Source organism: Mesoplodon densirostris, chromosome 18 (assembly GCF_025265405.1).
Source record: "Mesoplodon densirostris isolate mMesDen1 chromosome 18, mMesDen1 primary haplotype, whole genome shotgun sequence".
In the NCBI taxonomy this organism is placed as follows: domain Eukaryota; kingdom Metazoa; phylum Chordata; class Mammalia; order Artiodactyla; family Ziphiidae; genus Mesoplodon; species Mesoplodon densirostris.
The window spans coordinates 18,549,999-18,565,685 of record NC_082678.1 but is presented as its reverse complement, the minus strand read 5'-3'; the positions used below and the strand labels follow the sequence as shown (position 1 = coordinate 18,565,685).

Here is a 15,687-nt window from a genome sequence, read left to right as displayed (position 1 = left end):
GTGGCTCGCCGCGGCCGTTAGTTGGCGCCCGGCCTCTTGTTTGCGTCTTGGCACGTTGCTAGGAGCTGCCTGAACGCTCCTCTGTGAAGAGATCGCTACCGGGATCCAAGGCCGGTGAGCTTCTTCCTCCCGGTTTCCCTGGGGAACTGCCGGGGGCCTGGGCTCCACAACCGAACACTTCCAGGGACTTCCCTGGGGGTCCAGTGGTTAGGACTCTGCGCTTCCACTGCAGGGGGCATTGGTTCGATCCCTGTTCGGGGAACTAGGATCTCCCTTGCGCGCGGAAATCAATTTTTTCCAGCTCTCTTCTGAGGGCTGACTTGCGGAGAGGTGGAGGGCGTGAGAAACGTGTCAAGAGTGGAAGACGGACGTGGTGAAACTATAAATATGCATTTATTCCACACCCCAAAGCTTAGGAAAGTAGCTGTGACCTTCCTGTTCAATTATGAAAATCAAAGCTGGGAAGCCAGAATGAAACCCAACACCATCACCTAATAAACACTTTTTGTGTTGATTACAGATTTTATTAAGGGTTTTTCAGTTTTACAAAAGAAGGAGAGATTAGTGGTTTGGCTTATTCGGAGGCCCAGCAAAGCCGGTGGGTCACCACTGTCCAACCATGATTCTCACGCTTTGGACCCCCCGCGCCTCCTTGGTACTCCCACCCTCACTGACACGTCCTGCCAGGAATGGGTAACAATACATGCTAAATGCATCTCCTCAGGTAGGAACCAAACTCAAACCACAACAGTTAAAGGGGAAAAAGGTAGCAAAGTAATTACACATTCTAAAAGATACAAGCCATTTCCTTGAATCCACAGCAATTGGAAATAAAATGGTCTTTACAAAGTAGCAATCATCAATTGGAATATTATGCGTAAGATCACATATTTGTTACCTAATCTGTGAAACGTTGACAGTAATGTGGCAAAACAATTTATTTCGGTTCAGAATTCTTTTTATACATTAAAAAAATTTTTTTTTTTAGCTATTTTTGGCTGTGTTGGGTGTTCGCTGCTGTGCGCCGTCGTTCTCTAGTTGCAGCAAGCGGGGGCTACTCTTCGTTGCGGTGCATGGGCTTCTCATTGTGGTGGCTTCTAGTTGCGGAGCATGGGCTCTAGGCATGCAGGCTTCAGTAGTTGTGGCTCGCGGGCTCTAGAGCGCAGGCTCAGTAGTTGTGGCGCACGGGCTTAGTTGCTCTGCGGAATGTGGTGTCTTCCAGGACCAGGACTCGAACCCACGTCCCCTGCACTGGCAGGCGAATTCTTAACCACTGTGCCACCAGGGAAGTCCCTGGTTTGGAATTCTTAAAATCCCTCCCAATTTTCCGTGATCTTCCAGAGATAATCAGTGGCTCACTTAAATTTAAGGCAAAATCAAAATCAAACAAAAATCCCTTCGAATCTAGGAATTTGCAGGTCTGCAACAGCTAACATTCAGTAACTCTAAAATTTCCTTATGTTTCTAAGTTTACTATCATGGACCACAGAAATAGGTACTGAAAATTTTAGTTTGAACAACTATAAGCAAAACTCCACCAATATTTTAAAATGAAAATACATTTTCGTCATTTACAATGACTTGGTCTAATCCTCCAGGAATGGATCAGTAAATATTCAATTAGCTGAGATGATCTCTTTGTTATTCCATGAACATGATCAAAACCTTTATCTGAGGAGACTCAAAAAAACTCTTTGTCTCAAGCAGAATCATTCTCCTGGCACTGGTCCTCTCTCCAGGTGCAGCAGAGCTACTGCTTGAAGAAAAGCTATAATCCCTTCCACATGTATAAAAAGATTAGTGGGTGTTACAGGCCATCTGCATCTAATCCTCTCCCTTTCTACTAGGATGGATGGAAAAAACTCAGAAAGGGGTAGGAGGAACTTTGACCAACAGTCAATCAGTCTAAGGAATTTTTGTTCCCCAGAGGACTCGAGGATGAAGAATCTGAATATACTTCCCCGACCACGCCTTGCACTGACGAGAATCCAAGAACTAAGATCTAACATTGGTAACTTTAGGAACTGTTAAACACCTCTAGGTATATGGTATCTGAAATTACAAGCAGTGAGTTCTCAGAAAGTACCTGAACGTGGTTAATGTTGCAATTAAGTGAATGTTCTGAAGATAAGCTGCTACTTAGCAGTACTATGTTCTGAAGACAAGAACATAAGGCCCCTGAAGGCTTTGGGGCCAACTGTGCTTTGAGGTCACTAATGTCCAAACACTTAAGTACACCTCGGTATCTACTGAGTAGAGCATGAAGTAGAATTCCAAATACGTGAGGAAGTTATCAACCTTCATCCATTACAAATAGCAAAAACCTCTATGAAACTTCAAAGGCTTATATCGGTATCATCTAACAGAAAAATCTCATTAATTCTACTGAGATTTATCATCATTTTGGAGATTAGGTTGAAATTTATCTGTACTCTTTGTGAAAACGGCTCATAAAAGAACCCAACAGAACCAAACTTATCTGTGGCAAAGTCTGGCTTCTAAGGGACAGCAGGCTGGGTCTGCTGCTTCCTCACGAGCAGCCAAGAGACCTGTATTCCTGCATGGACAGAGCGCTCAGATACTCTGCAATGACAGCATCGCGGCCCGTTCAGTCTTATCTGCTTAGGCAGTTCTCACGCCTTCCTTTTTTTGTTTAGTGTTACCTACACCTGTATCTTAAAATTCTTCATAATTTCAACTTACGTTTAGTTATGTGGCACATTCTTTCCATCTTGATAGTAACAAATTAGTGAGGTTTTACGATATCTTTATTCTTTAATTACAGAGAACAAAGTGCAAGACAAAACATTCCAATGTTAATAAAAATACTGTCAATATCAGACTGTTTTTAAATAAAACTCAAGGTGCTGGACTGAAGGTGGCTCTGCAGAGTCCACCACCTGTTCCAACCTGCTTAGATCCCAGATCTATGCAGCTGGATTGGGTGGGTGTCATTTCAAACACCCTTAGATCCTGACCATGGATATCCCTCTGTGAATAAGATTTTTAACCCCTAATTGGAAACAATTCTACATTTAACAGGTCAATATTAAGGAATTTGAATTTACTCTCTGTTATTTCCCAAAATCTGATCTAGTCAAAGATATACCCAAATGAGATTAACAGAGTGCTTTTGTACTTCAGTCTTAGCACAATTATCAATCAGTGCTCCTGGCGGAAAGATTAAGGCTTGTGTCAACTGACAGTATTTCTTCCACTGGACCTTATTTCCTATTACCCATTCCACTGGGATAGATTTTATGGCAGGTCCCAAGACAGGAATTACATTTCCACTGAATTACATACTACATTCTCAAGACTGATGTTAGAACAACTGGTTTCATGAGGCAGATGTCACAAAGAGTTAACAAAAACAAAAAATCAAGTGACTTGTTTTACACTGATTTTAAGAAAAAATTCATTAAGAGATACATGTTTAGATTTTAAATATAGAGTGATTGAATAAATTAGATTTCAGCTGAAAGGACAATTTAGCAAGTCAGAAAAAGCTCCTAGAAACATACTGAAAATAATGCCAGATATACAATAAGAAACGGATTTTCTATGGAACTTCCATTTATCCTTTAGCCCCAGTTTCAATGATTATATTTTCTGATCCAAAAATCAGAACACATGGTTTGTCAAAGGATCTTTCTATGCAACTCCTGGGTGTAAGAGGCGGCGAGTGATGCTTTTATTTTTGTAAGGCCAGACACTGTAACCACCGAGCATTTTAACAGCTTACACCAAAGTGATAGAATAGAGGGAATCTGGATTGTTTCAGAAAATTTAGTTAATATGGTCACCAAAGTTACAGTAACCATAACTGATAGCTCTTCCTGCCCTTATTCTACTAAGAAGGAAATGTGACTCTCTTTTTCTCCTTTTTTTTGCCTCTCTCTCAGGAGAGGGAGAGGGAGGAAGAGAGCAGGAGATCAAAACCACTGACTTGGAGGTCCCATCAGCTGCCAAAAGTTATATGTAGAGATAACTTTGCTGTCTACCCCCTCCCAAGAAGTTGGGGCAAAGGGAGCTGTACTGCTACGAGAGCAACAATTTAGGGAAACCCTCCAATGGAAGACTAGTTCCTAATCACATGGGGCAGTGACCCTGCAGTAGCCTGTGCTGAAGAAATCCTGGTGTTAGAAAAAGGCTACTGTGAACAGGTAGACAGGAACAATACACCAGCAAAGGAGGGCAAGCAGGCAGGAAACATGTCAATGTATCAGGCACGCACTCACTCTCTCTCTCTCACACACACACACACACACACACACACACACACACACCAAGTTTCCTGATTAGTTTCTTTCCCCAGTCCCTCTTCTTCAGTCCTGCTTTCTAGCCAGGGCCCACGGCAGGAGTGGTAGGACAATTAGCAGGAAAGTTTGGAAGGGTTCTACCTCCACTTAAAAAATACCTTTGCTTAAAAACACTTGCATATCCAGTGATTAGCAATTAAGATGTGAAAATAATTAACTACTTAGTAGTTAAATTCTACTAATTATCAGAAGTCCTGGCCTCCTGGGATCAGCAGCATTACAGATGGAAGCCACATCGCATTTCTTAAAGCTTTTCCTGAATGCTTAACAGGTCTCTTTCAGTGTTAATTGCACTTGTAAAACACATCTGGTTTTTTCCTTTAATCTCAAATCTGTTCTTTTTTTTTTTCATTTATAAAAAGAGAAAAGGGTCAATTTATCATTTGCTCTAGCTTTTCTAAATTTGACAAAGATTCCACACAAATTTGTGTGACAGGTACAAGGCGAGTAGAGTATAGTTACTTCTGGGAGCAGATTGAACTTGTCCTCAAGACACTTCAGAGCTTGGACTGCAGTGACTTTAGGTGCTTGTGGTAAGATTCATGGACCTGCAGGGAAGGGAGAGAAAAAATTACTGATACAGAGTTTGCGATTTAAAGTAGCATACTTGGACTTCCCTGGTGGCGCACTGGTTAAGAATCCGCCTGCTGGGACTTCCCTGGTGGCACGGTGGTTAAGAATCCGCCTGCCAATGCAGGGGACACGGGTTCAAGCCCTGGTCCGGGAAGATCCCACGTGCCGCAGAGCAACTAAGCCCGTGTGCCACAACTACTGAGCCTGTGCTCTAGAGCCCGCGAGCCACAACTACTGAAGCCCGTGTGCCTAGAGCCCGTGCTCCGCAACAAGAGAAGCCACCGCAGTGAGAAGCCCGCGCACCGCAACAAAGAGGAGACCCTGCTCACTGCAACTAGAAAAAGCCCGCGCGCAGCAGCAAAGACCCAACACAGCCAAAAATAAATAAATAAATATACTAATAAAATAAAATAGCATACTTTTCATCAAGAAATTATCTGAACCTTATTTGGATCCTGATTCAAAAAATCCGAAGTGGGGAGAAAAAAAGTATTGAGCTAACTGGGGAAATCTGGACACTGACTGGGTAGTAGTTCATGATATTAAAGAATTATTGTTAATTTGTTTAGGTGTGAGAATGGCATTGTGTTTATGTTTTTTAAGAAGAGTCCTTACCTTTTAGAGATACATACTGAAATATCTATGAATAAAATTATCTGGTGTTTTGGATTTGCTTCAAAATAATTCTTAGCTGGGAGGTTCAGATGAAACGCAACTGGCCATGAGCAGACAGTTGCTGAAACATGACAAAGGGTACGGGGGAGATGCACTGGAGTATTCTATTTGTGTATACATTTGAAATTTTTCAATTGTTGCTAAATAGTTGGGGAAAACTAAAAACCTGCACACTGCAGGAATGACCTTGTTCCCTTCAAAACCCGTTGCTCAAATAAAGGGACTGTCTGAAGTGGCCATGAGAGCTTTCAAAGCTTTCACAGATGATCACTCAGAGGTCTTTCCTGCCTTAATATTTAAATGAACAATTTCAAAACGTGAAAAGACATTGTTTTTCTTTTTTTACCTCTGTTTTGTTCAGTGGGGATTTCTTGGCCCATTCAAACAAGTTTTCATACACATTCCCATCATAGCGGCCAAGCACAGAGCCCAGTGTCACATCCTGAAAATCAAATGCATCAACCAGAGCAACAGCGTCAGGGCGAATCACAGTCAGTAACTCCTTTATGCGCTCATTCACTTGGGTGATTTGAGACTCTGTCATGATGCTCCCCTAAAAGAAACAAGCAAGCAAACAGAGATATTACATAGGTACGTATAAATATATTTATATATGTATATATACACGTACAACCACAAAGTAAACCACAATTATTTTTCTATAAAAAATTAAGAAATACATAAATAAAAGGACTTAAGCTTAGAAAATACCTGAAGAAAATCCCCTGCGTTCCGACTGATTCCATACAGACAATACAAGAGACACAAATTCCTTAAGACGGCTTGGATGGATTTCTCTTGAATTTGGAGGAGTTTTTCTGAAAAGAGCTTAACTGCCACATAGTGGCAATGTGCCTAGATAAAAAGAAAACACCAGAGTGCAAGAACCTTTGAAAAAGACTCAACAGTGATACAGTTTTTGCACTAAGAAAATGAGGGGGGTGGTGAAGGACAGAGAAGGGGAGGGGGAGAGAGGACCATCGCTGACCTCACTTGCTTGAACGAGGTCAACGGAAGTTAGGTTCCATGCTACCTCCTTGCTTTTTCTGTGAGTCACTTCAGTTTGAAGGTTTTTCGCAGCAGTTTCTACTAATCTGTTAAAAAAAGAAAAGAACTGGAAAACTGGAGCTCAAGGAAGTGATCGCTAGTACTTGTGCCTTCCGCCTCTCCCGATAAGCCCCTGGCCACAGAGGCCCCCATGGCCCTGTCCCAGCTCTTGAGGGTGTGCTCACCTGGCCGCACGAAGCTTGTACGCTTCTGTCAGGCTGTCAGGGCTGTTGATATCCACCACGGTTGGCCAGACGGCCACCTGCTGTGGCTGGATGTGCTGGCTGGGCAGGTCATTCAAGTAGGACACCATGCCACACACCAACTTGCCTGAGTGCACCTGGTCATAACTTTTCATCAGGAACCTGAAAGTCACCAGGACACATGCTTTCAGCAACTATGCTTCTCGTGAAACAGAAATAAAACGAACTCCTGAAATGACTTTAAGCTGTGTGACAGCTGTTTCATACTAGCCTGACCCAAAGAAAAAACCGTGGGTCAGGTTGGAAGGCAAAAATGACATCTTTCTGGAACAAATGAGAACAGGGCTTCCCTGGTGGTGCAGTGGCTGAGAGTCCGCCTGCCGATGCAGGGGACACGGGTTCGTGCCCCGGTCCAGGAAGATCCCACATGCCGCGGAGGGGCTGGGCCCGTGAGCCATGGCCGCTGAGCCTGCGTGTCTGGAGCCTGTGCTCCGCAACGGGAGAGGCCACAGCAGTGAGAGGCCCGCGTACCGCAACACAAACAAACAAACAAACAAAACCCCAAAAAACAAATATAATGAGAACAGAAAACATGGCAATAAGAACCAACAGAAAGGACTCGAACATTCTTGAGGCCACATATGAGAAATCATGAATTAGATTCTCACCTGGCCGTCTGTAGCATCATGACAGTGTTTTCTCCCTCGAAGGTGCAGGTTGGGGTAAAGTTGACATAAATATTTGGAAGTCCACTGCAGTGAGAATAGCCATGCCCGCCACAAGCCATCCGACAGGCTTCAATACCAGCGTTAGTCGTCCAGGACGTGAAAGCCTTCAGCCCAGCAGTGAGGGCGTGAAGCTGAAGGGTGAAGCACAGGCCATCAGAACATCTGCGGTGCTGACAGCCCGCATTCCAATGAGACACACTTAGCCTCACTTAACAGCACTCATCACTTTCAAAATCACTTGGCAGGGACATCCCTGGTGGTCCAGTGGTTAGGACTCCACGCTTTCACTGCCAGGGACCCGGGTTCCTGGTCAGGGAACTAAGATCCCACAAGCCACGTGGCGTAGCCAAAAAACAAAACAGCAACAACAAAAAACAAACAAAAAACAAACAAAATCACTTGCTATGCCATGTAAACTGAAAAGCATGCTCATCTGATTGGCCTGAACTAGTAACACTCCCACATTCCCTTCTGAACTGTTTTACTTGGCAAAAAAGGCACCACTTAGGTTCCTTTGATTAATAAATGACCAACATGGTACAGTAATTCTGAAACTTAAAAACAAACCCACGGCGGAATGGACATATATACACTACCAAACGTAAGGTAGCTAGTGGGAAGCAGCCGCATAGCACAGGGAGATCAGCTCGGTGCTTTGTGACCGCCTGGAGGGGTGGGATAGGGAGGGTGGGAGGGAGACGCAAAAGGGAGGGGATATGGGAACATATGTATATATATAACTCATTAAATTTGTTATAAAGCAAAAAAAAAATAAAAATAAAAACCCACGCATCTTCGCATCTGATCCACTCTCAATTAGAAAATTTTCTCTATCTTTTGAGAATATATGGATTCTTTTCAAGATACCCCAATGTTTAATTTTCTCTGGACATGATCCAATAGGCAAATATGAACCAGAAGGGTGCCCACAAGGGAACAAGACATGACACAGACCTCAGGCAGCTCACTCAGGTCCCCTTGGCTGATGTCTTCATTAATCCGATGATAGGTCTCTTTCATGTATGCGCCTACAAACTGGAAGGCATAGGCAGTGGCCAGGAGGGGAAAGAGTTTATACTGCTGGGTTTGATAATCCAAAATCTGTGGTTCTGGTTCACTAAAGCATATAAAAAAAGGGGGAAAAAATTAAATGCCTATACAGAGCTTACTATGTGCCAGGTTCTGGTCTAAGCACTTTGAAAGACTAATTTATCGAGTCCTTATAAAGATCCTGTGAGGTTAACTTTTATTACCCCCATTTTACAGATGGAGAAAATGAGAGGTTAAGAACCTACCCAGGGTAGAGAGCTAGTAAGTGGCAGATCCTTGATTTAAATCTAGGGCATTTGGCTATAGAAGACCACGTGCTTAACCACCTTGATGAGCTGCCTTAGTTGGACAGGATTTTCTAGCTGACTTTCATATTTTTCTTAGTCTTTCCAGTCTAAGAAAATTGTATCTCATGGCAACTTCCGGAACCAAAGTTCATTAACTTCACAGGAGGAAGACAACGTTAAAGGGGCCTAGATGGCTGAATAAACTATATTCTGACCACAATCTGAGGAGACCCAATGCACTGAGTTAAATATTTGAAGTCTAAGCAGGTCTGCTCTTATCAATTTCTTTATTCCTTCTTTAAGAGTAAAAAGCTTATCAAAGAGTCATGCCCAAGTAATAGGCAGTAGTAAGAATAAAGCATGTCCATGAACACAACAGAGAACCAAGTTGAATGTCACTTGCACTATACCCGATTTGTAATTGTTAGTAGCAACTAGAATCTTCACACCACCTTCAGTGTTTTCAACATTTCATTTATAAAGCTCAAGTAATATTACTGTTTTCCTTAGAAGGTTAAAAGTAATAATTACGTGGGCCTCCCTGGTGGCGCAAGTGGTTAAGAGTCCGCCTGCCGATGCAGGGGATACGGGTTCGTGCCCCGGTCTGGGAGGATCCCATATGCCGCGGAGCGGCTGGGCCCGTGAGCCATGGCCGCTGGGCCTGCGCATCCGGAGCCTGTGCTCCGCAACGGGAGAGGCCACAACAGTGAGAGGCCCACATACCGCAAAAAGGAAAAAAAAAAAAAAAAAAGTAATAATTACGTGGTTATTCTCATCTCTCCACTTAAGGGAAGTCTAGGTTCTCAGACCCAGTACACTGCCATCCTAGCTAACTTTACAGCAAATGCACTTTCTCCACAACACATTTGGGAATTTTGATATTTGGATGGGGTCCAAGCCAGGTCTTCAGTATCAAGCTCATCTCAGACTCCACCCTTACCCTGGCTTGATTTCAGACTGATGCCTCACGGCACTGTATCGGATGGCAATGGTGCATGCCTTAGACAGAGACCGAGCGGATTCTCCCACAAGGAAGGACCTGATAAACACCATGGTCCCGTAGGTCAGCTTGTTACTCAGGGGTTTCACGTATGTGCCATCAGGCTTCACCTGGAAAAAGAACATGAGATGGATGCTTCCTTCTGTTAAAACCAAGTGGCAGTTTAGGCAAGTCGTTCTCAAAGTGTGGTCCCCAGAAAGGCAGCATCAGCATCACCTGACGCTCAGTCCCCACCCTGACCTCCTAAATTAGAAACTCTGGGGGCCAAGCGCTCTAGGTTTTAGCCAGCCCCCCAGATGATTCTAATGCATGCTAAAGTTTGAGCCCCCACTGGTTTAGCAAAACAAAACATGTTCTTCATACCTGCCAACTGCTTTTGATTTCATGGCCATAATAAAAGCAGCTTCAGAAGTAAAACTCTGTTAGTACCTTCTAAAAGAATAGATCCTTCTAACCCCGTGATTATCAACAGCCACTGAAATCCCCGTGTTTGACACCTCTCCTCCTATTTTCTGTCTAAATATACCTGAGCGTGCTTCATCAGCATGTTTTCCCTGGGAATGCGATAATTGTCCATCTTCAGGTAGCCGTTATCCATCTCATCATAGCCAAATTTGGGGCCAATGTCTCCAACAGTAATACCTACCGCAGATGAAAGTCACAAGGTGTTTATGCTCTGGAATTCCTGGCTTCCCTCCTCTTCTTTAGTTATGTATTATACTTTTTGCAGAAGAAAGTGATTGGTTTAATTTTCACCTCAACATCAGATGAACAATTCTAACCTGGTAAAGGCTTATGGGTCCCAAGTTCACGAATAGGTACAATGAAGGCATGTAATCCACAGCGTTTCCCCTGAGTGATGAGTTGGGCGAGTACTATCGCATGATTTGAAGTCTTTCCAACTGCAACATCAAACAGAACAAGAGAGGGAAGTGATCAAACATTTTTACATTTTCATAGAAACAAAAGAGGGGGAAAAAAAGCATATGTCAAATATAACACTAGATTCCATCAATAAAGTGTGCCCAGAGAGCTTTTCTTATGACTGCCATGCCTAGTTTTCAGAAGGAAATCCAGTTAAGCTGATAGTTATTCACTGAATTTTGGCAAAGCAATCCTTCATTTTTTTAAATATATATAAACACATTTTAAATTGAGATATAATTGACATATAACATTGTCTAAGTTTAAGGTGTACAGCATGTTAATTTGATAGCATTTTTAAAAAGTAGGCTTTTTCTACTTATTTTTCATTCATTTACATAAATAAATTTTTAGGATAATCCTAGAACATTACTTTAAATTACATCCTTTTTCTCCCTTAAGGCAAGGCTTTCCCAAACAGTAGCCACTAGCCACACGTGGCTGTTTACATTTAAATTAATTATAATTAAATAAAATAAAAGATTCAGTCCCTCAGTCAGCTAGCTACATTTCAAGTGCTCAAAAGCTGAAAGTGGCTAGTAGCTACCATACTGAACAGCAAAGACAGAGAACATTCCATCGTTGCAGAAAGTACTATGGGATACAGCTGCTTTAAGAGATTTTTGGTTAGCACATCCAGAAATATTTCTTTTTTTGCATGCTAGTTTTTTTCCTATCAAAATGTAACATCCCATATTAAAATATATAACATGAATAACAAAATCCTTCAACCACTAATCTCATCTGAAATATATATCCTAAAACAATAACTCAGAATGGAAGACAGTATTAAATAAATTTCATGTCAAAGCTATTTATAATAAAAATTTGAAAACAACTCAAATGCTTTCCAGTATGGAAATGACTAACCAAACAGGGAAAACTAAATTACTTTAAATGATGACTATGGAAACTATGCTAACACATGAGAATATTTAAATGAAAAACCATGAAAAGCAGAGTAAGATAGCTGCCCTTTCTGCGCTTTGCAAAATGTATAAATATCTGTAACATGCAACACAAGAGAATGTGAAATAGCTCAGAATAGTTTAAGCTCTAAGAGCTTTTTCTATATTTCAAAATTATATTCTCATATAAGCTCTACATTCTAAACACATTATAATAAATCTTAAAACATCCAATAACTGTTAAAAAATTCACTTACGCCCACCAGGCCACCACTTGATGGAGGTCACAGTAGGACTATTAAGAATGAACTCCTGGGTTTCAGAGTCATAAGTGGCTGTGGTTTCCAAGCCTCGAAGATGAGTTCCTAAGAAAATGAATTACACCTACTTCAGATAGAATATGGGAAAAAATAGGTACAGGGTAAAATCTCCTGCCCAGTCCTTTAAAGCTTTAGCATTGCAGAGAGTAACAAAATCTAACAACAACAAAACATCTATAGATGAACTACAAATGGTTGATAACCAAGATACGTAATTTCCTATGCTTAATTAATATGTGATTTCCTGATTTGTTCCTATTAAGCTGAAAATATGAATGTCAAGCATATTCCATTTCTGTACTTGATTTAGTGCACTTCTGTGGCAGCGGATATGGAACATTTATTTAGATCAACCAAAAGAAAATGTAAAATAAAGGCAGATTAGAATCGTAGTTTCGTAAAGTCACAGGATACGAATTTAACAGGGAAGTTAACTGACCTTTTAAAGGCATACCTAAGTTGTTAGTGTGCCAATTTCAACTCATTTGTATTGTGTCTACCACACCAATGCAATGTTCTGGAATTCTGTATTATAACAAAGAATGAGAACACGTGACAGGAAGAGACTCGGCTAAAGTTCTTGAAAACCGGGAATTTATTTCAGAATGAATGCTAGAAAGGAAAACAAGAACTTAAAAAGTTATAACCAGGACTTCCCTGGCGGTCCAGTGGTTAAGACTCCGCGCTTCCAATGCAGGGGGCGCGGGTTCGATCCCTGGTGGGGGAACTGAGATCCCACATGCCTCGCAGTGCGGGGGGAAAAAAAAAAGTTATAATCATTATGCAGAAAAGACCTGCAACAGTGACTTTTTAAAATTTCTATAAGTCCAATAATAAGGTCCAAGTTCACCCTGCAGACTCAACGCTAAGCCTTAACTTATTCCTGGCTGGTTCACTAGTGTGACTAGGAAGAGTTTCCATTTTTATGCATAATGGAGATGGACAGGGATTCGTGTTTTAAATCCTAATACAAACGTGCCAAAATTATTTGAAAAAAGTTACAGAAAAATGTTCTAAGTGACACCCTCCCTAGTAATACTATCCTGTAGCCAATGCTGAGAACCTTCTACCAAATTGCTTTGATAATGCCAGATCTCATTAAACACTTAAACTGTGAAACACTTAGAAACTCCCGAGTTAAATAACAGAAATGGACAGTTTATGTGTGATCCACAACCTTTCCCTGTGTGGGAATCAACGAATCAGACACTAAGACTCCTTTCACCAAAGAAGAAACTTTTATAGAAAACGAGGTAGCATATTAGACAGAACAGGTCATGACAAAACGTTTTCAAATGCACAACTGAATCAAACAGTATTCCACTTTGAGCCTTAGGAAAATCCTCTAAAATACTATTTACACGGAAGCTGAAAGCCAAATTAGCAATCAAATGAAGATAAAGTTGTACAGGAATAAGGAGCAAGTGGAAAATATACACTAGACCAGCTGTTCTGAAATGCCTGAGTGGGAAAAGAGAAGCCAGAAGTAAATGAATGGCAAACACAGATACCAATGTGGAACGGATGCTACCAGGCACAGCCACCACCTCCAGCCCCATCCAGTTCACAGGAAAAGACAGGTGAGGGATGGAAAGAAAAAAGAAAGGTGGTGCAGGGACTTTCCTGCTGGCGCACTGGTTAAGAATCCGCCTGCCAATGCAGGGGACACAGATTCCATCACTGGTCCGGGAAGATCCCACATGCTGCGGAGCAACTAAGTCTGTGCACCACAACTACTGAGCCTGCACTCTAGAGCCCGCGAGCCACAACTACTGAGCCCACGTGCCACAACTACTGAAGCCTGCGCACCTAGAGCCCGTGCTCCACAATAAGAGAAGCCACGCAATGAGAGGCCCACGCACCACAACGAAGGGTAGCCCAACTCTCTGCAACTAGAGAAAGCCCACGCACAGCAATGAAGACCCAACACAGCCAAAAATAGATAAATAAATAATTTAAAAAAAAAAAAAAAAAAAGAAGAAAGGCAGTACATACAGAGTGTGAAATCAACTGCCCACAAGTACAACTTATCTTATTTTTTCTAAACTGTGGCCAAAGCCACTTTCAGAACTTTACTGAATTTACTGAATCAAGGCACAAATAATGTCAAGGTACAAAATGCTGCATGTTTGGGTTATAGAAGCCACTCATTTCCCTTCAGCAAGTCAAAGAGCACACATTCTATTAATCTGTATTTCTTCTGCAATCTGTGCAAGTTCATTAAGGTATCAGTAGCAAAGATAATCAGATAGTAATGAAGAAAAAGAGATGGGTTCAGACTCTACATACACACAAATTCCATACAACTTCAGTAAACTTGAAAAATCACTTATTAAGTAAGGCCTGACTTGTAATTCTTGACCTTCTGAAGGGGAACCATGAACAATCCATCAGCATGTCTGTGATAATATAAGCTTTAATTTCCACCGACCAAAGCATTGTCTATGCCAAGACTTATATGTGTGAAAACCCTGCAGAAACACTGCATTTAAACAGATCTTACACAGCACGTGGACGTACCACTGCTGACACGTTGTGGACACTCTATGCATATGCTAAGCTCGAAGAGCCCCGCCCAACCCAGAAGGTAGACTGAATGCACCGTACCATGACCCATCTCTGTCTGGGCATAAGTGCCAATGATCTCCAAGTTCCAGGCGGGCACGAAGAAGCGTTCCTGCTGTTCCTCGGTTGCCTGGTGAAGTAAGGTGGGCAGGAACATGCCCAAGTGAAGATCCAGAGGCCCAGACTGCCCTCGGTGCACAAAGCTTCAAAGAAATACCAAGGATGGGCATTTGAGAGAAGATTATCAGGTGTGAGAGAATCAGCAATTTGAACAAACAGAGGAAGGGAAGGAGAAAAAAACCCTTCTGTTAAGTATGAATTAATGGGTGGACTTTATCATGGATGGGAGCACTGCCCCGTCTGTATTACTTTATAACTCTTAGCTATTTCCATTTTTCTTACGTTGGCGAGAAGTACTTTCTAATGTTACTCATCTCTAAAATTAATTAATCTCGGTAGGGATTGGCTACCGATGCCAAAGCCTGTGCAGCACAAGACCATGTGAGCAAGGCAGAGGATTCGAGCCTTGCAATTAAAGTAAATAAAAAACCTGAAAAGGCTGGATGGAATGGAGAATTTAAGTCGTACAATGACATTTATTCTAATGAAAAGCTGAGACAAGAGAACATAGTGGTTCTCTTGGACAGAAGTTATTCCAGGATCTAATTCCAATGATGCTTCTAGGCTAGAATCTTTTCTGTTTGTCCATAAAACATCCAGCATTAATCCACATTCCTCACATAATTCTGGTCATTTCATTTGGATCCATCACAAATAACCAGCCACATGCTACTGAAACAATGTAATACAAAAACTGACAGTGCTCTTCATCCCAATAATTAATTTCAGAAATAAAAAGACATGCGATTTTTAGTGAAGACCGTAACACTTACAAATAACAGATTCATGCATAACAAGCTCTCCATTATAATTATATGGGAATTATCACAAACGATACTAAACATGTTAGTTGTCATTTTAAATCCACTTTCTAAAGTCATTCTTTTCCATTTAAAATTTGCAGGTGCCTTAAACTTTTATGTGAATTTATTTCTAATAGGAAATAGTTCTATATGGCTTTGTAA

General features: G+C 41.7%; 1 protein-coding gene across 2 annotated transcripts in view; it reads right to left on the bottom strand.

The window, feature by feature from the left end:
• Positions 1 to 502: 502 nt before the first annotated feature.
• Positions 503 to 15,687, bottom strand: part of ACOX1 (acyl-CoA oxidase 1) — a 25,245-nt gene continuing 10,060 nt past the window's right edge. Inside the window, exons 3-14 of one of the 2 annotated variants that reach the window (XM_060080396.1) lie at positions 14,645 to 14,805; positions 11,975 to 12,082; positions 10,668 to 10,787; positions 10,412 to 10,527; positions 9,826 to 9,995; positions 8,503 to 8,665; positions 7,489 to 7,679; positions 6,803 to 6,982; positions 6,559 to 6,664; positions 6,282 to 6,425; positions 5,917 to 6,123; positions 503 to 4,870 (exon numbers count right to left, since the gene is read on the bottom strand). In XM_060080396.1, coding sequence (XP_059936379.1) covers positions 4,820 to 4,870; positions 5,917 to 6,123; positions 6,282 to 6,425; positions 6,559 to 6,664; positions 6,803 to 6,982; positions 7,489 to 7,679; positions 8,503 to 8,665; positions 9,826 to 9,995; positions 10,412 to 10,527; positions 10,668 to 10,787; positions 11,975 to 12,082; positions 14,645 to 14,805 — 1,717 coding nt within the window. In that variant the 3' untranslated portion in view covers positions 503 to 4,819. The remainder of the gene's footprint in view (positions 4,871 to 5,916; positions 6,124 to 6,281; positions 6,426 to 6,558; positions 6,665 to 6,802; positions 6,983 to 7,488; positions 7,680 to 8,502; positions 8,666 to 9,825; positions 9,996 to 10,411; positions 10,528 to 10,667; positions 10,788 to 11,974; positions 12,083 to 14,644; positions 14,806 to 15,687) is intronic. The other variant, XM_060080397.1, reaches the window with a different exon arrangement.